At 36.3% G+C, this 23,579-nt stretch overlaps 2 protein-coding genes across 15 annotated transcripts in view; one reads left to right on the forward strand and one right to left on the reverse strand.

Annotated features, from left to right (window-relative positions):
* Window positions 1-13,631, forward strand: part of FGF14 (fibroblast growth factor 14) — a 410,241-nt gene extending 396,610 nt beyond the window's left edge. For 10 of the 13 annotated variants that reach the window (XM_035557105.2, XM_035557104.1, XM_050708060.1 and 7 more), the window contains 2 exons: window positions 9,021-9,219; window positions 11,786-13,625. In XM_035557105.2, coding sequence (XP_035412998.1) covers window positions 9,021-9,219; window positions 11,786-11,922 — 336 coding nt within the window. In that variant the 3' untranslated portion in view covers window positions 11,923-13,625. Of the gene's footprint in view, window positions 1-9,020; window positions 9,220-11,785 lie in introns of all 13 variants that reach the window. The other 3 variants (XM_050708059.1, XM_050708065.1, XM_035557099.1) reach the window with 2 other exon arrangements.
* Window positions 13,632-19,661: 6,030 nt separating this feature from the next.
* Window positions 19,662-23,579, reverse strand: part of ITGBL1 (integrin subunit beta like 1) — a 145,903-nt gene continuing 141,985 nt past the window's right edge. For both annotated transcript variants that reach the window (XM_035557120.1, XM_035557119.1), the window contains 2 exons: window positions 21,303-21,416; window positions 19,662-19,787 (listed from right to left, as the gene is read on the reverse strand). In XM_035557120.1, coding sequence (XP_035413013.1) covers window positions 19,696-19,787; window positions 21,303-21,416 — 206 coding nt within the window. In that variant the 3' untranslated portion in view covers window positions 19,662-19,695. The remainder of the gene's footprint in view (window positions 19,788-21,302; window positions 21,417-23,579) is intronic.

The following is a 23,579-nucleotide window of genomic DNA, read 5'->3' on the forward strand; positions in this document are numbered from 1 at the left end:
TACTATTGTACTCAACGAGGTCTGCAAATACTATATAACAACAGTGTGTCTATGAAAATATACTGCCCCATTTGACATTGCATAATAGTAGCTAATTAATGCTAATATACCAGTCACACAGTGACAAAAGCTGGAATCAGTTTTCTTTATCCAACATTACAGTGTATTGCAGGGGAGCAGAATTTCATTTATGATAACTGGTGAGAAACAATTATCCTCTGGGTTGTTTTTTTTGGTACTTGGTCATTTCAATAACTATTTTGCATGTTTTCATAATGATTTATATTATTTGAGGTATTTTGAACACAGAAGATTGTCTACAGTGATGACTCTAAATGTCTGGATAAAATTGTGTCAAAAAATTCCACTGTCACTTGGAAAGGTTCAGTCTAAATCTGAGAGCAGTCTGTGCTACTCCTACATTATTTACCTGTGGATTGAACAGTGGATTGATTGGCAATGGATGATAATTTCTTCCCTCACCCACTGTGGCTAGTTTCTACAGCTCTTTTGCTAAGTCCTTCCTTTCAGTGTCTTAATTTAGTGCTTTCCCATTTTTCCCTTGGCACTGGACTTTTCCGGCTGAGAACCTGGTGCTGTCTACATGCTGATGAATCGTGGCTGTTCTGAGTGGAAGTGACTGGGAAAGATAGGCTGGTTTACTCATTTTCTTCTCTGGAACATCCCATAACAGTAGCAGAAGAAAATATTCCCTACAATGCACACAATTTCTTCTAGTCATGCCTTGGGGTGTGTACCTGTCTTACTGATACTGGATTTCGTTAATCACAGGTGTGTACAGGAGATAAAAGATGTCTTTCTGTGTTGATACAGCAAAGAGTTATAGCTGGTGTTTAATCTGAAACCTTAAAGCAGATTTTTACTGCAAATTTAAATTTTAAGGGAAACTAGGTGCTGAGGATTAGGTGGGGAAGAGATTATGCTCTCGGGGAAAGAAAGAATATATCATTTCACTGCTACAAGGATTCTGGCTGCATTTCCTTTAAAGCCAAGGATGCACTCAAGCCAGAAACTATAAATTTCTGTGGAAGTTCAGAGTGGGACTGAAGCAAAAAAATAACGTCACCCCCCATTATACGTCTGTGGAGATTAAGGAGGATGTTACACTTGACCACATGCTACAATGTGTGATGGTTGTGGGTGGGCTGCAGCCCATTCTAAACCCATATTTACAAATCTGGTTTATCACTAATATTTCTAAATTTAATTTTTAATTTTCAGGTGAGGCAATATTTTTTTATCATTTCTCTTGATGTATTCTAGTTTTGGCATGTAAATGCTAAAAACACAGTTGTAAACATTAGGTACCTTTTCCAGGCCTCTTCCCCCAAACCTCCTTTTGCATATCTTTGAATTTAAATGACCTTGATTCACTTACTCTAATGTGAGAGTCATGATTCAGCTCTGCATTAAGGGCTTCATTTCAAAAACATTAGTTCTCTTTTGCAGTCAAACTGTACAACATTAAATAACATATATCATATATTCCCTTGCATCAAGGGAATTTTGTTCTATTCCATCCATGTCCTGCTGAGTTGATGACTCTGAAGTGTAGGTATCAATCAAAAGCACATAAATATCTCAGCACTGGTTGTGATATAATATTGTGTGTGGATGGGGAGAGAGAGAGAAGAGTTGTACAAGCCTCTATAAGTAGTAATTTGGGATCATTCTTAAAGTTATTATTTAAAATACGCTTTTATCTGACATTTAGCCTTGCAAATAGTAAGTTTATGGAAGTGATGAGTATGCGTACCGCCTTCCATACAAGACGTTATTGCCTGTGATCAATTATATTCTAATACAACCATCACTGCTGGTTGCAAGCAAAGCAACTTCCTTTTTTATGAAACAATGAAGTTTTTGTAATCCAAACTGCTTTATGTTCTGTTTCAATCTGGACAGAAAATGAAGCTAAATTCAGGTTGCAATCAATCATCTTAAACACACCATCTTAAACACACAGAAACCTGTCCAAGATATTTTTTTTGCTAGTTTGTGTATGCTGTGTGCCTTTTATTCTTGACCTTACTGTGAATCTCATGAATGTACATGAATAACAGAATTGCTACATTATTAATATTACCAGTCAGATCACTGCTAATTAGAATGCCAGTTAAGTGCTAATATTTGCAAGAGCACTGATTCACATTTCCTTTTGCCTAAATTTAGTCAGAAGTTGGTTTTTATTGTTGTTGTTTTATCAGTTCTTAACCTGAAAATATTTTATAAGAAGTGGGAACTGTTTTTCCATAATTTTTATGCACAATCCCTTCTTTCCTTCACATGAATGTCGTTTTTTTTTTTTTTTTTTTTTTTTTTTTTTTTTTTTTTTTTTGTACAAGCAGTGATATTCACGTCATCATGTCTTTGAGAAGGTCCAAGATGAGAGACAAGAATTATAGCTAAAAGTTTTGCTTTTACATGCTGGCATCTTGACTGCACTCTCAATGATTCTTTAACCATCAGGATCATTCCTGTTTCTTTTCTGCATGATATCATGTCCTGTGTTTGTTTACTTATTTATTTAGGAATTGTATTAGGAATCTTCCGGAGAAAATAAATAACACTAGCTCTGAAAAGACAATATTGGTGTTCTCTGACTGTTAAGAGTATATTAAGAAAAATTTCTGTCTTAAGAGCGTGAAATATGTGTACACAGACTTCTGAGCATTTGCTGCTTTCATGGGGTGCCTGTAGGATTGGCAGGTTCAGCTATTACTGCTTTTTATTTTGAAGCTTTGTTAGTAATGTTGCTGCGAAGTTCATAGTATGGCAGCTAGTCTCCTGCAGTCTTCCTCTTCCTTGGTATCTTACTCAGCCAGTTTGCATACAGAAAATTCTGCCAACTTTTCTTGTTCTTGTTACTATGTTTAAAAATGAAATCTATATTAGGGGATTTTAGGTACAGATCAGCAACATGTCTTCTGAATATACAGGGAAAGCTTTATCAATTTCTCTTTTATCAAGACAGTATCTAACCATATGTTGTTGGGTTTTCTGCCAATTGAAGAGGAACTCTTGGACAAGATGATTTTGAACTGTAACATTTTGGCCAGCTTAAGAATTGGAAAAAAATGGTGCTATGGATGGGAAGTCTTGAGTAGATCTTTTATTCTTTTATATAAACATTTGTCAAATAAGCATTCTGCAAGACAACAGCCTAACTAATCTAATTCAGTGTGCAGCAAGTCAGATAAATGTCGATTTAGGTATTTTTCAGTTCTCCTAAGCAGGTGAAGCCTCCATATCTCCCGATTTTTGTTGCATGACAGTGCCTTTTACCCTTCTACAACACAGCAACTGCTGTCTGGGATCTCATCGTTACACACCTCAATTACTCCAGTGTCCTCCCCTCCTGCACTGACAAATGCAGTACCACCCCCGCTGTTTCAGTTCAGAAGCCTGCCACAAAGTTCATTTTCCAGCTTCATTATTTTAACTGTATTTCTCTTCTCTGTTGAGTGCCTTCTCCTCATTAAACACAGACTGCTTCTCTTTAATTTTAAGGCCCTTCGTCATGAGTCATTTCCAACCTTATTATCCACTATCAAAATGTTGCTTCCTCCTTTTGGTTCCTGTGTTGCTAGCCTCTAACACCCCCAAAATACCTTTGTGCTTACTCTGTGCTGTTTTTCTCACCTTGCAGAAGTTTCTCATAAGCATCTGCAGAACTAGTGTTGTCTTTTCTCCAGCCTCTCTTTAGAACTCATTTGTCATCATTCCTAGCAAAAATGTTTGATAACCAGCTACTAGCATGCTGAGATCATTGCTGGGGTGTTTTGTTTCTTTATACCTTCTATCACTCTGTATTTGAATGGTAAGGTGTTTGCATCAGGCAGACTCTGCTTGGTCTGTACTTCTAAAGCATCGATGCCCTGTTTCATCAGCTGGACTTCAAAGTGCAAATAATAAATACGATTAAAACAGGATTAAAACTGGTATTGAGTTCTGAAATGGATCGGTAATCAGGTCTTTCTACTGTGCTTGATTAGACTGGCTGTTCCTCACCTGGCAGTCTCTTTGAGTTTGTCTTACTGGTGTGTTTTCTGCTTAGCACCATGGAGTAACTCATTCAACCTGCAGCTGCGCATTTGCTGCCTGGTGGGATGAGCGGGTCCCATTGTGCCCATCTCCAGGGGAATCCACTGCCTCCTTATGTGCTGCTGGCTGCAGTTCAAGAGGCTGACTGCTAGGTATATCACTTCTGTGAGCTGTAACTAGAATGATACCCTCATTTCCTATATTTCAATATAAAGAACAAATCTAAAGAGGTTTGAAGGTTCAGGAGCAGATGGCAGGCAACTTTTGTAGCAGGCCCTGTCCATGGGGCTTCTTTCATGCCTTTCGATGACTGTGGTAGAGCCATGGCCTTATGTTATCCCTCATGGTGTGCAGTGAAAGGCTATATTTTGGACAGTCCTGCCAGTTCATTACTGGTTGACTTACTGAATACAGATATAGTTTAAAATTGCAGGAGGAGTTCATATAATTTTTAAACAATATCTAGAAGTTATATGGCCAGCTCATGCTTTTACTTTGCAATTCTGTGGTTCACAACACAGGTGTCTTGTTCAGAGCTGCATAATTATTTCTTCTTTCTGAGTGCTGTAACAGAAAACTATATGCTTTTTTTTTTTAAGTGAAAAACAGTCGCTACAAATGACTATTGCAGTATTAAAGCTAGCTAAATTGAACAGATGAAATAGTCAAAGACTGGCAAGTGGAAGTTACACTGATAACTCATTCAAATATTTTTATTTACTCAACAATTCTGGGGACAGTAAAGCTTTCTGTACTTTGATTTTGAACTACAGCCCTTTGCTAGCGTGGCATCTTCTTGATTAGCATGGAGGTCTAGCTACATCTCATCAAACTGTACCCTCCAATTGACAGACATAAACATTACTTGGCAGGGAATTCATCTCACTGGTCATCTGAATAGCCTCTCAGCAATCCCTGTTTTTATCAACAGCATGGGTTACCTGAGCTCCTTTTTTCCAGCATTCCTGAGAGATGGATAAAGTGGTTTTAAAAAAAAAAAAAAAAAGTGTTTTGTTCTTTAATGAAAACAGATTCTGACGTCAGCACATGACTCCGTGAGCTAAGGCTCTGCTATCATGATGTAATACTACAATGAGGAGTTTTGGCAACACTGGTAGTAGCCCCAAAACTAAGGTCTCCTCAGTGGCAGAACTTTTTGATCCCAACAGGGGAACTTACAACCTATGTGTTATGATACTTATGAACTCTACAGCTACCAGGAGAATTATAATATCTCCAAATAAGACTCACACCAAGCAAAAGCTTAATGGGAAGCTAGCAAAAATATTCAAGTGACAATTCTTCCCAGCAAGGTGCAATTTAATACATCCTTCACTTCCATAGGACCCAGGAAGCTGTAACTGATTGCAGTTTACAGCCAAAGCCCTTTCCTGGGGTTTTGGAAATTGGCAGCTGGCATGTACTTTATTTTTCAAATGTTGCTTTGACAGAAGAAAACCACATTTTATGTAAGACTACAGGTTAAATCTGAGTACTGACCTTGGAAAAGAAATCCTGAGCATAAGTTCTTGTTTGCAAGTCATGTCTGGTTTTGCAATTCATTGATTTTGTAATACAAAATGTAAAGATTGTCCTGTGATCAAAACCCAAAAAGTCATTCTTGCAGGGAAGATCTAAATGATTCATGTCACTCAGATGCAGATTTAGATTCCTTCTGTCTGGATATAGATAGGCAGGTAGCCTAGGGGAGTGCTCTCATTGAGTTTTTCTTATAAAATGCCATCATATTGTTTTCCCTCTAACAGTGACTTCAAATAAAGTGGGCTGTAGTTGATTTTTTTTTTTTAAAGAGAGTGCTGTTAGCCCGTGATAGTCATTTTTCTGAGAGTTCCTACTGGGTTGAGGCTTAGCTCTGCAGAGCTAGACTTGGCCTAGGTACATGCAAAAAGCATCATTTTAGGTGCCAGGGCTGCTTTACTGGAGAAAATACATGTGCTAGCAGCTTTTTCAGCCACCTGAGATGGTGTCTGTGGCAAGGCTTTAGAAGTCAGAAATATTCAAACCAAGGGAGGAGCCCATTTCAGAAGTCGCTTCTGAAAGTTGCAGAGGAATTGGTGGCTGTATTTCAGTATAGTCATCATCAGGTGCTTAATTTTCACTCTTTCCACTTCACTGAAGCTATTAGCATCATGCTTTAATCTAGCATATATTTAAGTGACTTTTTGATTGAGAGTTTATCCCAGGCAGAACTGCATCCTAATAGATTGGATGAATGCAAACCCTGTCCAAAACTGCTGTACTACCAGTTCATCTGGTGTAGTAGCTGCAATAATTTGGGGCAGAACACTGTCATTCAGCTTTGGTTCTTCCTTCAAATAATAAAAAAAAAATCATCAGACTATTACTTTGATTTTTATAACTATGGAATAGTAGTGATGCCAGTTTGTCCAGTCTATCACTATCAGCCTAAATCCAGGAGTATATAAGTATATAAGTAACTGTATTGATACAATCCTTTCTTATTATTATTATTTTGTAAAGTAAAATACCTAAAGTCTCATATGCTGTGCAGTGCTAGAGACACTACAGCACATGCCAAATAATGGAGTTGAGCAAAGAGCTGGTTTTAATTCAAACGTGGGATATGGTTTTCACAGAATTTTAAGTGTCCTAATGGATATTGTTTGGGGAATAAATAAATAAATAAATAAATAAATACTATTCACAGGCAGTCATCCAGTGAGGAGGAATAGAGAAGGACAAATAGCTTTTGTTTATAGCAAAAAGTGACTATTGGCTAAGAAGTAGTGTTTATGGTAATTGAGCTTTTACAAGGAAATAAAATGTAGTGGGGAGCACAGGGGGTAGCTTTTTCAGTGAAGCAGGTAATGAGGAGATCTGTGTAGGCAATTCCTGATTAGCATCTGCTGTTTCAACAGCTGAGGAACATGACTTGCATGTAAATACCTGTGCTAGGGTGTAGCAGGTAGTCCCTCCAGCATGCCACCCAGCCTTCTGGTTTTGAGTCTCCTTGAGCCCTACTGTGATTTGAAATCAGCAGAGGGGAAAGGAGAGTAGCAAAAACAGCAGCCGCCTTGGAACAGGGGGAGAAAAAAAAAAAAAACGTGGCAAAGGAGAAGCTGCTGTTAAGAAATTTCCTCTCATGGGTTTTTGGTGCCTCTAGTACAGATTGTATTTGCATTTCTGCATATGTACATAAATACATCCGTGCACATAGGTGGTAAAGAAGTGGTGGTGCAAAAAGATGGCCATTGCACACATCAGAGAATATGTCTTTCATTTTTAGGTGTTACCTATAGACCCTAAGTGTACTTGCTCACACAGTTAAAGCGACCTGTTTCAGGGCAGGTTCCCAGATTTTTTCCTGCCTGCTGCAGTAACTGCTTTTAGTGTGCTGTTGGAGAAAATACACTAATTCTTCTTATTTGAAGCTAAAAGTTACTCCATAATTAAGAAAGCTTAATCACTTAAGACAGCTTTGCTTACAGGTGGTAACTTAAGCCATGACAATACAAATACTGTATACCCCATAACATTAGAAGAAAACTTGTTTGTGCACTAAGTGACGTTTAGTACAAATACAGAAGAGTACTTCCATCTCTGCTTTCCCAGGTGGGGAAGTGTATCTTTAGGCACTTTGATTTCCAGAAAGGAAAACCGTTAAGACAGAAACAGCTGTGAAATTCTTAAAACATATAGCCAGCTGTTGTTGGGCTGCAGATCCTGAAAACATCTGCTGAGCTTTAACTGAGTATTGCAAGGAGCCAGTAGCAGACAGAGAGAAGTAGAGAAAGAAAGAAAAGATACTGTGATGGAGAAGAGAATATATATTATATTTCCAGAATTTTATTTCTTAAGAAAGATAACTGAAAGTAATATAAATAAATAAAAATAAGAATAAAAAAAAAAAGGAGGATTTAGGGCTAAGAACTTTGTGCTCTGGAGGCTTAGCAAGCCGTCTTCCACTTTCCTACTTCCACCTTCTCCTTTTTTGATGGGATTATTGTCCGCAACCTTCAACAGACATGACCAAAGACTGAAAATCAGTCTACATTCACACAGAATCCCATTTTCTCATGATAAAAAGTGTAAATTAAATTTAATGTACATTAAAATATGTAATTTTGTTTATTAACTTGCTGTTTTGTGTGTTTTTTTTTCTTTTGTTGTTGTTGTTGTTGTTGTTTTCCCTAAGGACCTTGGTAAACTGTCCCAATATATGTTTACATTCTTTATTTTACTATTGTTTTACTACTTGTTTTTATTTAAAGTTAAAAGAGTATGGCTACTGGGTCTAGAAGTTAGTGCATAGGTTAATCTTAATAAAGAGTTCAGAACAACTGCTCTGTTACTGAACGTGACTTTTGGAAACACTAACAATATTGACATGAATGCTGAGGATGTCAATAGGAATTACATTTCTTTGTCCAGAAATCTGTACATGAAAATAGTGTTGTCCTGCAGTGTTACCGGCCCCAAGGCCTACTCTAGGAAATAATATATTTTATAATATGTTGGTAACATCAATTTTTAAGCATTAAATATTAGCTGTTGTAAACCATAGAGGGACTTTATTGCATTTATTACACCTGCTGAGTATGCTAAAACTGAACAATTGTTTTCTCATCAATGTTATTTTAGCACAGTCTTTCTTAATCAAGAAAAACAAGGATATCCTTGCAGAAAAGCAAGAAAGAACTATACCTTTATTTTAAATAGTGTTTTTATGTTTGTGCTGCTTCCTCTGTATTTGAAGATATACTATCCCTGTTGCACAAACAGGGAAAGAGAGGCATACATGAGAGGTGAAATAACTTCACTTGGACGTCATCTAGAGGAAAACAGATCTTCTGGTCTCAAAACAGAACCTTATTATAAGTCTTATATTAAACTAATCAAGAGGTGTTCATGACTTAACAAAACAGAAACAGCATTTCAGAGATATCATTTAACATTTACTTTTCCTCCCACAGGAACTTTTTACACCGGAGTGCAAATTCAAGGAGTCTGTTTTTGAAAATTATTATGTAATCTACTCGTCCATGCTCTACAGACAACAGGAGTCCGGAAGGGCTTGGTTCTTGGGGCTGAACAAGGAGGGGCAGGTCATGAAAGGAAACAGAGTAAAGAAAACAAAACCAGCAGCTCATTTTCTACCCAAGCCATTGGAAGGTGAGGTTCAGTCCATCACTGGCAGATCTTCCTATAAATCCCAGGAAAAGAAGAGGGAATGGTTTCTAAAATATCTTTTGCAAATATGTGTGCCACACACAGGGGTCGCTCCAAGTGACAGTCGCCAAGATTCATGGAGCAGATTTGTGCTTCGGCATACTGATGCTAGAAAGGACAGGTCTAAAAACATTCTTTCAAGGGATTAAGAGGTGATTTTGCAAGAAAAGAAATCTTTTGTGGAAGTGCTTTGTGCTGTCGTTAAAATATTCTCTTGCTAGCAGCAAAAATTGTTGAGAGTCTTGCAGTGAGATAATACTCTTTTCATTAATCAGAATGAATTAATGGATATTGTAGGATAGTTGGGAGTTATAACTGGAATGGATGAAATGTCAGTATTTCAAGGTAAAAACCTTCTAATACAAAACACAAAGGTCTGTTTATAAAATAAATCATACCGTATTACTTAACCAGTTGATGTAATGCACATAATTTGTGTAAGTTGGACATTAAACAAAGGTAGAAGCAGATAAAAGTCTTACTGACCTTACACACTAAAATGGTGTCACACATTCCTTGGAAAACTCATTCACTTATATCTTGGAAATAGAATTTATGATCAATCCTATTTATTCTGCAGGCCTTTTCTTACCTATTTTGCTTTTTGTGTCCTGTCCTGGCAGCACTTCAAACTTCACTGAGATCATTGCTACACACAGCCTCAGTCATTCTGAAAATTATTTCATAACTTAACATCTTAAAACACATACAAGTAATGCTTTAGTCAGCAGTCTCATTTATTTCTTTTAACATTTTAACTGAAAGTTTTGATTAATGGATCAGTTTGTTAAATGTTTTAGATTCTTTATGATGAAACTCTGAACAATCCTATGTTTTAAATTCATCTTTGAACTCAGGCTGATGCCTTTGTGCTTCCCTTGTTTTGCAAGTTTTATGTATTTACATAAGCTTTCTATTCTATTGACATTTTATAAGTCAACCTCTGTAAATTATAAGAACTGTAGGGGGAGATCCCAGTGCATTTTTAAAAGTAACATCCGTTCATATGGATTAGGAAATAAACAACTTTTTTTGTAAATGTTTGGATGGTCAGATGCTTCCAAAATAGCCCAGGCAAGGCATAGAAATATATATATATATATATACATATATATATATTTACATTGCCTACGACAGTTATTAAATATTACAGCTCTTCTATGTTATTCCTTACTTTATAGTTTCATCTCATGTTATTTGACTTGATATTTTTTTGTAGGTCACAGTGTTACTTCATCAAGCTCTTTAATTAACCAGAAAACTGTCCTAAACACAGCTATGGGGGCTCGCCCTGAAGACAATCATATCCAGACTTACCCAGATATATCCAGACTCTAGAGAAAACATTTAATTTCAGTCTTTCAGAAGCCATAAAAGGATTTAGATTATGGTACTGGTACTGGAAATGTTAGAACAAGTATTTGATTAGTTATCAAATTTCATATTTATTATGAAATCCCACACCACCGAAGATTAAGGCCCGTACTTTGATGCTCCTGCCTCCTACTCTAATTAGCCAAGGAATGAAGGAATTGTGCTCTCTATAACAGCACACATCCACCCCCCAAATCATAGTGTGATGATTAATTCCTTTGACTGCTTTGATATGTCTTTTAACACTGCTCTGGTATATTATAAATACTACTGAACTTAGGCGTAAGTGGAAATATTACCTGATTCACTGACATGGAAAAATAAATTGAATGATCCAAGAGCATTGGTCATTAAGGCAGCTTAATGCTGGAACTGTGTAATTGAACACATGTATTTTCCTCAAAGGATTTGAAGTGGTTAGATAGGGACTGAAGCCCAGAGGCAAAGTTTTAATTCATCTAAGAATTCTGTTAATAGTTAATTTGGAGTTTTCTACACTTTGTTCAGTGAAGATAAGTGGATCCTGCATATGGTTTTGGAAAGGAATAAAACCCCCAAACTTCATGTGGACTCTGCAGAACACACCTGGACACTTCTTCAGTGAACACCTCAAGAGATCATGGCCAAGGTCCTCAGACTTTGGAGCCAGATGTACAAATAACTTAGCACAACTGTACCCAAGCCTAGTCTTGCAATGTAGGACTGAAAAAGGACATTTAAGTCTAGACAACTCATAACACTTTACTTCTAAAAACTCATAGAATATTTATTTAAGGGTTGTAGATATGTGTGTATATAAAAATATATGTACATTGATATGCCTGCCTCATGCATAGACAGAATGGTAGTTTTTAATTTCTGAGGCTTCTATAGTTTACTTTTAACAGGCAAACATACAATTTCCTGCCGTTTTTAACACAGACATGGCAGAAGTGAGAAATGTGGAGGGTCAAGCAAAGATAACAGTCATGTAAAACAAGCCTCTGTCAAAGTAAATAGTTTCCCTTGCATGCAAAAGAAACGTGGAGTATATTAACATATTAGTTATTGTAGATAATTAATCTTATTTGAGTTATGTTCTTAAATGAGATACATCCTTAAGAATGTCTCTTTTTTTTTCCTTTCCTCCCCTCAGTTGCCATGTATCGAGAACCATCTTTGCATGATATTGGAGAAACAGTGCCAAAGGCTGGGGTAACTCCAAGTAAAAGCACAAGTGCATCTGCAATAATGAATGGCGGCAAACCAGTTAACAAGAGTAAGACGACATAGCCAGATCCTCACAGGTGTTGTGACTGACTGAGTCCCGAGTGCAGTTGAGCAATTTATCCTTGCCGGACTTCCCCTCTGCAGTGTCTGTGGATCAGCTCGCAGCAAGTACTTGCGCGTTGCTGTTTCTGAACTGAGTTGTCGCAAGCGGATAAATCTCAACATGTAGCTCCCCCCACAACAAGAAGACACCTGGACGAACCAGCTAAACCCAGACCATGGAATGCCCTACCAGATATTGGAATGCCTTTTTAATATCTTTTCTGTGACTGTGACACTTCATGTGAATGACATACTTCACAAGTACACTTGATACCTTGCCTGCTGACAATTACCCATAATCCCTTTTTGAGTCCAGTTTCAGCAAAATCCATGTGTTTAAGTTCTATTTTGTAGCACACAAATAATCAAGTAATTTCTAGGTAGATGCTGTAAACCTGTGCTATTATGGATTTCTCTTCTTCCCTTTTTTATAAGGCTGCTCGCTCCACTGTCTGTGACCTTTTGCAGGGATTGTGTTTCTCTATAACTTAAGTGTTGCCGGTGGCTTAGTTTTGAAAGCAATCAGGGAATCAGGAAGCCTTCAAAAATCTATTATTACAAATTATATCTATAAAGAATAGGATCGTTGTCTCTGGCTTACAATGTTGATCAATGTGAATACTCTTTAGTAACAGATACCGTGCTTCTGAGGTTGGCATTATAGTGGAGGGAAGAGTGTCAAACACAACCAACAAGAAGTTTTCTGAAACGCGTGTTTGGCATCCCCCTATAGTTTCTTTGTGTGTGTGTGTTTTATACATATCACAGGCTTACTGGTAATGGTAACATTTGCCTTGCCCAGCGAGCAAGACCCACTCGTTTTTGGGAAAGTGGGTCCAAAGAATTTTGTAGGCCTTGTAGGCCTGAATTAAGGCTCATTTTTCATCTACTAAATCTTCATTGTTTAAAAAACAACCACCACCAATAAACAAAAGAAGTTAAGATTAACCAGAATTGCGCTACCTAAATCCATTTCAAATATAATCCTTTCCTGTTTTTAAGGAACAGAACTTAATGCCATTGTTATTTTTGGCTGATTTCCACACCTACTTAGCAAAGCATGGGCAAGGATGTTGTTGTGTTCTTTTTTGCAGCACCAATGCAAAGGGTAGTTAAAAATTATAGTTTAATATTTCTGGTGTTTTAAAATAAAAGGTTTTAAAACTGGACATATTACTAAACTTTGTTTTTATTTTTAGCTAAGCATGCAAAGTCCAGTCCTATGTATCTCACTGATATTCCAGTACGTACCTCTACCCAGCTTCCTAGGATAATATGCCCACCAAATTGCTAGATTGAAGGTGCCTTGCCTTGATCTCTGTCTACTGTACTTTCTCCTACATGAACCTAGAAGAAATCAAAAACATTACAAAATTGAAGCCTTGGATCATATTATGAGAAACACTATCATCACTTTGAGTTTGTCACTTCTGAACAATGAAACCGATGTTAGGGGGAAAAAAGATTTAAACAATACCACAGAGATGCCACTGAAGTGTTACATACTTAAGTCACGTGCTTTCAGAAACTAAGAATGTGGATAATCTCTGTATGCTTACTAAGGTATTTGTTTCTCAGAAAGGGCAACAAGGACCAAACTGTACCTCAGTCTGGAAAACTGTGTGACAACACTCTCTTGGCCTCTTGCTGTTATCTTGATATTTAAAGACAAAAAAAAAAAAAAAAAAAGAAAAAAAAAAGGAAATCATCCATTCCTTTTTTACTATTGTATTTCTTGCAGTTTATTTTATCATGTCTTTGTGCTGTAGTGGCCCTAAGAGACCACTGGTTATTTCAAACTTCCTATCTGCTCAGCTGAATAACTGATTCAGTCTAAATGAACTTTTCATGCTAATTTTCAAATGTGTTCTGTTTTTATATGCAACTTTTAGTGCACTGTTCAAGGAAGCTACTATAAAGCTGCTAAATTCTGATTTCTTTTTTGGTAGGCCAGACTTCCTTGTTTATATATGTAATATGAGAACAACAAGTGAACACTTGATGTTGGCTCTTTCCAGGGAAGGAATGAGTCAAGCATGAAGCCATGCTTGACCATATACAAAGAAAACAAAATAATACAAAGCTAATTTAATACTGTGATAAACATGCAACAAAACTTTAACTTAGACTGTGCCCTTGCCTGCTAGCACTAAATGTGTGTGGGGGGGAAAAAACAACACTTTGATAAAAACCTCGGTGCACCCTTCTCATCCCACCCAGTCCAGTGGGATTTGTGCACCATCCCTGAGGAAACAGAACAAAACCAAAGCAACTCACACGATGAGTTGGAGGCTTGCTTTGCATCAGGAGGACCCATGAGAGGCAGCAGCCTTGACACTGTCCTACCTGCTGGGTCTCTGAGGAGAAGCAATTCACCTAATACAGCTGAAGGCTATATTCTCTTTCTCTCTCTCGCCTAATTTTTTTGAGAGCTCATGAGGACGGAATAGATGTGTTCATGTCCCAGTCCAGCTGTCTTTTGACTCTTGCCAGTGTAAGAGCCTGGGGAGAGACAGGACTGGAGAACTGGCTAAGTTGTGCAAGGAGCTTCTGGTTCATAGCCTGATGCTACATAAGTATGTTTTTTAACATTAAACTTCCAATCCCAGGTAATTATAATCTGAGAACCAGTTTGGGGGGGGCTACAATTAAGGCCAGGTTTGATTTTTGTAAGCAGTTAATATATTCTGGAAATGCACCATAATATTTTTAATTTCTATTTTTGTTTCTACAGTCTAAATTCATGTGTGTTTAATCTAATTAATAGATGTCCTATTTTTATTTATTTTTCTGGTCTGTTTAAACATTAGCAAAGGTGTCTTTGTGCTTTGGCTCCTCCATTTAATTTTGTCTCGTCTCATCCATTGCATGGGAGAAGGATGGCAAGGATGAACTGCATGTAGTAGGTTGTGTGTATCACAGAATTGTTGGTCTGTATTACCGAATTTACAAACATACATGCAAAGAGTTTATCTGCATTGTACAGTTTGTGTTTAATATTATTTGTTGTATACACAGATTCAACATGATGAATAAAACATTTATATGAAGGCATACCGAAAAACATCAAGAAAGTTTATGTAAGAAGTAGACTGTGCAAAACATCATTGCGCTGGCCACAGTTCGGTGAAACTTCATGTAATAGGATGGCAAACTCAATTCTCCCCTTTCACCATGCCAAAGAAAATTTTAGCTCCTTAATATAATACCTCTCTTGCTGTTCTCCAGGATGAGACTTCACCATTTTGTTCCCTCCAAAATTAATTTTTCTGTTAAGTGAAAGCTGTTTCCAACTGTCTGTTACTACTAACATACTGTATAGTAAACCTGATGGAATTAATTTGTATTTACAGATTGAGTGTTTTGTACTTACATGTCCACCTGTCTGTGAATTTGCAGCTTTTGCATGCTTGCTTTGTATTTTGTTCTTTTGGGTTTTATCTAACCTCACAGAGACTGTTTGCACAGCAATCTAACTTCATGTTACCATTTCATAATGCACATAAATGTTAATGCTGCACATAGGCATCTCTTTATATTTTTTTAACCCGCATTTCAACTACAGTTTTATTTGGCAAAATCAGTCACACCTGCACAGTTTTACAAATCCAGTTTTAAGTAGATATGAACCACTTCAACAAAGCACTGTTCTGTTGTACTTCAAATATTTTATAAATACACAAGCATCCTTAAGAGACATTATAGAGCCTATAGAAAAGTGTCTATAGCTTTTAAATTCTTTGTAGTTGACATAACACAGCTTTTGCTTCATATGATAGGATTTTTAGCCACTCTCAAATCATATTTTTAATATAATGTCATTTTCATATACTTTAATGGATGTAGAGTTAGGTTGGTCCTTAATAAACCACCCCCAAATATAAATAAAAAGCAATTCACTTTGACTGTGGTATATGCCTGAAACAACGGTTAAGAACTCTGGCCTTTTCTGAACTTTTTCTCTTGGTTTAAAAACACTGTAAGTGATGAGGTGTGAAAGGAGGAAGTTTGGTCCACACATTAAAAGTGTGTCTTGCTGATCCATCTCTTTATTGGTATAAATAAGAAATTATTCAGTTCCATTCAGATGGGAAGCAAGTGATATTAGGCAAAGTAAGGAGGTTATCTTTCTTTTAAATGCCCCTTTTGATAAACTCATATACTGTGCAATGCATTTTAAAATGCATAATAACAGGTTTTGTGTGTGATTTTTTTTGTGAGTAATGCAAATGCTATGATTTATTTTTAAAGATGTAATAAAATCTTTGTTCTATTACCTAGTGACAAAATACTCAGATTTTTTTTCATCACAGTATCATTTAGCTACAAAGTAAGATGTTGTTCTGTCAAGAAACAAGGACAGTGCATCAGAAATGTCAAAGCAGGTACAGGATTAAATGTTCCTGTATGTGTTTCTGTAAGAGTGTATGGCCAGGGAAAAAAGGATCATGAGGAGGTTAATAATTTGCACAAGCAAATCAATCCACAGCTGTTTTATAGATAATTTTACAGATGTTATATACAATAGGCATACTCCTGATATTGTAGAACCGTTCTGCACACTTCTGGATTGTGTTCTTTCTATCAGAACAAAGCAAGGCTACAGTATCATTGTTTATAAGCTTTATCAATCTATCCATTATGAACTCCCCATTTATCCAATTTGTTTTCACCACCTACAAACACCTTTTGCCACTAGCCTTGGAAGCAAGTTTTTACATCCACCACATACAAAGAATCAGCCGGTATGTTTCAGTCCCTTGTGCCTCTTCCCACTATTAGTGTTTATGTATCTGGAATTCCTGTCACAGGGAATGAGGTGTTAAAAATCACGATTTATTAATACAGCTATTATTTTCACATATACGGAATAATAATCTTATTTCTTCCGATCTCATTTTTCCAGTGAGGAAATGAGCCACAAAACAGAACTGCTGGGAGTCCCATCACCAGTTACCTCAGCATGAAGGGGGTGGGAGGAATGTTCAAGCAACATAATAAGAAACAGAATAAAAAGTGGAAAGGAAAATATGTATTCATTATATTTTAGCAGTCTTAGAAAATATTTTAAGGTTTATAGTGATAGCACCATTTGGTTTGATAATTTACATTTTAATTAGCCACTGACAGTAGTTGTCTTAGAATATTCTAATGTTTTTCCATATATACCTTAACAAAAAATGCAGATAACACTTTTGAAATTCTATGGCCATGTAATCCACTCAATAGCCAAAATGTTGACTTTGATTTAAAAAAACAATCAACCAACAAACAAAACAAAACAGAATAATCTTACACTCTTTAGGTATATAAATTTTAAATGAAAGCAAACTACAAAGTAAAATACATCAAATAGGACATTGTAACCATCTAAAGAATCTTTTTTTTTTTTTTCTATGGACATGAGTACCTGAAATTCCAAGGCTGATCTATGGTACGTATAAATAAATGAGTTTGTCATACCAGGAAACAAGTCAAAAGCATCCAATGAATCTAGAAAGAGTTTTGATTATCACAGAATCACAGAATACTTCTGTTATTACAATACTAAATACAAACGGAAGGAAATCAAATACAACTTTGTATTTTTCATTGTTTGCTCTCTGACTCAGCAGAAAAATGTATGTAAAAAACACTGATTATAAGAGGATTGTCAGCAGTATTCATAAATACAAACAAACTCAACAATCTGTGCTACCCAGATATCAGGGCTGACAAAATGAATATATGTTAGATTTTAAGAAAATATTCCTGTTAAGCTATACACAGTTTAAGAGTTATAAGTATAAAAGATAAATAATTATTTCAAGATGAATTTTACTTTGAAGTTTCTTAATACTGTATCAATACCTTTTAGAACTCTGCCTGATATTTTGGTTATCTAAAAAGAGAGCAATTAGCAGCTTTGGGATACATGTCTCATTATTTATGTGCATAGCTCCCATATAAGTTATGCATGGACATTTGGTGATTTTACTATGCCTCCCTGAGAACATAGGTTTCACAAGCTTCACTTTTAGAAAGAAAGAATTCAGGTTAAGGAAAAAAAATGGGAACGATAAAGCTACATGTGAAGGGGGAATAATGAAAGTGACTAAATACATTCATTCAATTTTTTTGCATTTTATTATATGTTCTGTACCATCGTATTTTCCTATTTCAAAATTGTCCTTTCTAAAAGAAAACAGATTTCTAGACGAATAATGGAAATACCTTTTTCAAATGATATTATAGTTCCCTTATTTCTGAGTCATGTATCTCTTCAAAAATCAGGACCTTGGCACCTAAACCACAATGTTAGTTTGATATTAAAAAGAAGTTATTTTCAAAACATTTAAGCAATTTCTTGCTCAATCATGATTTCACAAAATGTAAACACTTTTGAAACTAAAATGTATGTATTTTTTTGCTCTGAGGAATTAAAGGGCTGCCAAATCTACATGTATTTAAAAAAAAAAAAAAGAGAGACTCATATGTAAATAAGTTAGGGAAGTCCCAATAGTTGTGCATCGTTCATAACTCAATGTGAATTTCACACTGAGCATATCATCATTGGAAAATAAAAATAAAATTTTTGTTCATACAAAAATACTTTGTTTGTATTTACTGTATTAAAACTTCAATTACTTTGTTGTCATTGTTTAAGCATCTTTCGTGGAGACCAGACTACTGCACAACACATCTGATTTTGCAAGTCAGTTGACCTTCAGGCTCCCAACTTCTCTGAAAACAGTAAAATTCAATGAATACCATGTGTGACAGTGCAATCTGTTCCAAGCAGTGATTGCTAATAACATACAGAATTGTCATCCTAAAAGTTATTAGTATAACAAATTTTCATTTGCTTTACTTTCAAAAGGACTAGGCAGCTATACATACATAAAACAGTATGAGAAAAGTACATGTGAGTTGCAGGTTATATATTTGGAATAGCTAATCATACATTTATTTCTTTATTAGTTTAATTCCTTATACTTCTATAGGCTATGCATTTGAAAGTATTGTAGTATGTAGAATGGATAACCAACTTATGACACTTTAACAGAAACTAAGAAGTTCTTTTGCAGACAAGGGTTTCTTCAAATGTTTTGGGTTTTCAGTCTGTGGTTGTCATATAACTGAACATCAGTTATACAAATACAATTCTTTGACTAAAAAAATAATGTTTTGATAAGCTTCTTTACTGCTTCTTCTGGATCTGGGGAATAATCAGGATGGTTAGAAAGAAAAAAGGGTCAAACAAAGTATTTGATAAACAGTGTAAAATTAATCAAATTAAGTATTTGACAAATACTTAACTAGTGCTACTCTTATACTGCAATACTGTTGCATACTGATATGGAGAGCTGACAACCAAATAGATAATGTAAAAATAAAAGGCTTTCTCACACTTTTCCCCAAAGATTGCTTTAGAAATAGGCATTAGGGGTGTAATCTCAGCCCCACTGAAGTTACCAAAACACTGTAGAGGGCCAGGTTTTTTTATAATTTCAGCGTTTAGAGCTTGGACTGTCCTGCTCCCAAATTATTATTATTATTAGTTTTCTCATTCATTTCTTTAAGGAGCAGACTCTCACATTACTGTTCTAGAGTATTTACACCCATGTATATGTGCGGGAATGCACACCCACACACTGATTACTTCCAAATTAAATGTTCTAGCAGCCTAAAGAATAGTCAGACCCAAAAAAAAAAAAAAAAAAAAAAAACCCTCTAAGTCTTTGGTGTCCTTTGTTAAGGGTATTCTGTCCCCAGCCAGATTTCACAAGCATTTCCATTCCATCCTTCCCAGCATTCGCAGTTTCCACAGTTACAAACACCATTGCCTAGAACAGAATGAATAAAGAATGAATAAAGGGCAATTACCATTATTGAAATGTGCTACATCAGAATGTGTTTTATGAGGAGGAAAAAGACGTGTTAAAGTAGCTGCATTGTTCCTTTATCATTCCCCCAACTTTTTTTTTTTTTTTTTTTTTTTTGTGGAAGGAAGCAATTATTCTACCATTGCATTAAGAAGCCACCTCAAACTCTCAAACCCACATTTACATAGAATTAATAGGCATTCTCTCAATAATGCCATCAGCAGAATTGCAAATATTGTAATTATGCCACTGTTATTTGCACCCAGCTGTTGAGGCTCACTGTTCACCCTGTATGTTGAGGTACAAAAAGAAACAAGATTTTTTTTTTAATGATGATGCAGAGATAAAATGTTACAAACAGAATAATAATAAAAATATCCCTTTGAACCTGAAAAACTTTAAACTTAAATTCTCAAAAGTGTTATACATATATTATCAAGCTCTCTGTTAGATGAAAAATGCATTGGTACTGTTTTGCAAAGGGGAAACATTAAGTACTGAGTCCCATATTTTGATGTTATTTCAATAATTTTCATGACTCCTGGATGTTCACCTGGAGATCTCTACAGCCTGTGTTTCTGATGTGAGATGCTCTTCCTACCGACTTTATGAAGATCTGTGAATGGCCACTGCAGCTACGAATCAGTCTTTTGTTGCTTCTGTACTGGCTACTTGCCCCAGAAAAGGACCCTTGCTAATTGGGCTAGCTGGGATACCACATTTGTGAACACAATTTACTACTGTCAGCCTGACTCTAATCATCTCACAGACTTCCTCCACAACTAATAATTGCTCAGCAAAGATTTTCTAAAATTAAGATCTGTAACAGGAAGCAGCCAGCAAGTTAATTTAACAATTCCCTTGTTACTGCTTGTCACCAGATTTGTCATGAGGGTTTGCTGGCAGCCTCCCCAATTTTATTTGCATCTGCCACCTGAATACTTGGACAATGTTAGGATGACACCGCTTTAATCACCGGCCATCACGTCATAAGAAAACTGTCAGGTATTTCAACCTCCCACTGAGAACTGTCTGATTGAAGGAAGATCCCTTAACCAACGCCTCTATCCCTCTCACCTACCAAAGATCATCAGCCAAGTGAATGTTTTCTGTGACATAAATGTATTACACACATAGAGAATCCAGCACAAGAGCAAAAGTTAAAGAGATCTTATGATGACAATGCTGCCACTGTAAATTCTTTGTCAAAGAAGAGTCAATTGTAGTCTACTACAATGGAAATTGTGAATGGATTTCATAGCTGTTTTACTTATCTAAATTCATACTCAGACTTTCAGATGTTGATTTGAAATCTTAAGTTGATTATCACACCGGATGAAGAAACAATTACAGTGTGTTTGAATAACCCACAAATGCACTTCCTCCATAAGTGGTGAAAGAAGATGGGCTTTGTCTAACAATTCCCATCAGCGCTGTTTGTTTCTTAGAGTAATTAAGTGTTAGCCCGTACTGCACCTGTGCAAATGAGACCATCATGTTTGTCGCAGTCTCTGTCATCACATTCACAGAAATCGCCCGAAATGTACCATTCCTGTGGTGAACAGATGCACTTTCCACAGTGGCAGGAACCTGAAATCACAAAGATTATTACTCACAGTCAAAGAGCACTGTCATTTTCAGGCTAGAAAATAACATCCCCAGACATGCGTGCACACATGCGCACACACATGCACAGAATTGCTACCTAGGAAGCTATTGTATAAAAGAAAATAATCAAGCTAAAAGCTTTTTGAATAAAAGGATTCTTTGAAAGTGACCGTGAGTATGGCAGGACGTTCCTCCTAATGCTTTCATTCTGCTTTTTCACTTAATCAGGACTCACACTTTGAAGCTTTCCTTTGGTTTCCGAGACCTACAATCAGGGCCGCTCTTCCCAGAAACTGTTATTTATTTTTTTTTCTTTTTTTTTGACTGGAAAAAGCTCAAATTGTCCTTGACCCACTGTTACTGAAGGCAATATAATCATACCAAGAAGAAAATGGCCCTCCTCATCTAATGCCCTTAGGGATGTGTCTACAAAAGACCCAAAGTCTACCATTTAGACCCAAAAAACCTTCATCACCACAAAATACGCAGCTCCACCTCCCATGGAATAACTAAATATTTTCTCTAGGTCAGGAAGTGTTTGTGCACATAATTATTGTTCAGCAGTTTGCTTATTCCTGCACAGTACCCCAATTCCCCTTGTTGGGACAAACTGCTCTCCTCTCCAGGGACATCAGGTCGCACCTCCCCAGGCGAAGGAGGGACTCTGTGGTGGCATTCAGGTAACACCACCCATAACCCACCAAGAAGTGGGGTGGAACCAGAAACTTCCATTTAAGGAAAAACTCAAGAGACATCCCTATCTTCAGGAGACGGTTCATGGCTCTGAATCCTGAAAAAGGACAGTTGCCCCTGGACAATCATATGTTGAGAAGTCTATAGTTTCAGAAGGGTCTGAGAGAGGCTTTTCTGCAACTATAAATACCACTGGTTATTTCCTCCTGGCTGACTGCAACATTTGGCTGAAGAAAGCTGGCTTTTATGAAACCCATCCTCAGCTGCTGGAACCTCCTTCTCTATACAGAGTTCAGACACTTTAATGCCAAGGTGAGGAGCTTAGCAAAAAATCCTTTGAGCAAAAATTCTTTTGTGGACCTAGCTCTAAGAGGACGTTACAGCACACAGCAAAACAAAACTATACAAAAAAGCTCTAAAAAAAAGAAAAACCCACCAAATAAATGATAACAAAGAATACATTTGCAGCTTTCATTTATGGGAGGTGGAGTTTAAAGTGACCAAAGAGGCTGTTGACCTTTAACAGGACATACTTATAAACGAGTTAGATACTGTTGAAAATCACACCTTTTTGCAATATTTCCAGAATGATTACAGCACAAAGCCACTGATTTCTTTAATGCATTATTAAAAAAATTATATAGAGAGGGAAGCTTGATTCCGTCAGACATAACTTAAACAGAATGCATGGGTTACTTAACAGGGGCTGACACACCTTTCCATTCCTTTCACTGACCTCTGAATCAAATCCAAATTTTTTTTCTTAAATGTGGATTTGTTGACGTCAACCAATTTTCCCATTTTTTTCCATAAGCGCTGAAGTCTCTCTGATCACTGAAACTTAATTCTTTAAAACTTCAGAGCAGCCTCAGCAGAGTAGCTAATTTTTTCATTAAAATTTAACTCATTTATTCAGTTTATTGTAAGTTGACAAAAATTAATGCCTACTTTTAGAGAAATGCTTTAACCTGGAACATGTAAACTTACACTGGAAGAACTAATGATTGGAACATTTGGGGATGGGAGTATTTGGTTAAGTATCTATTTTTTTCTGTGGGTTCAGTGTGTATTGCTTACTGTGCCATCAGCATAGTAAATACTGACATGCCTTACAAGAATAAAAGATGACATTACACAAATAGGCAATGGAAAATTGCATATATATTGCATGGTCACTCTATAGGAGCTACACTAAGACATACTTGAGTGTCATTAAACCAGATATCCCTGTTTATAAAAGCTAGAAGGTACCAACAGCTGAAAATAATGATGAATAGTATCAGAGTTTTAGTGAAATTAAAATAGTAAATAAGATCATTGTAAGAAACTTGAAACGATTCTGCATAATCAAACACTGATGCTGCTACTGATGGATATTCACAATGTTTTAAAACTATTTTGAAGAAGATACAGCAAATTTAATGCCAAGTCAAGCAAGGAAGATCAGGCTTG

The sequence above is a fragment of the Cygnus atratus genome, chromosome 1 (genome assembly GCF_013377495.2).
Source record: "Cygnus atratus isolate AKBS03 ecotype Queensland, Australia chromosome 1, CAtr_DNAZoo_HiC_assembly, whole genome shotgun sequence".
Classification (NCBI taxonomy): Eukaryota; Metazoa; Chordata; class Aves; order Anseriformes; family Anatidae; genus Cygnus; species Cygnus atratus.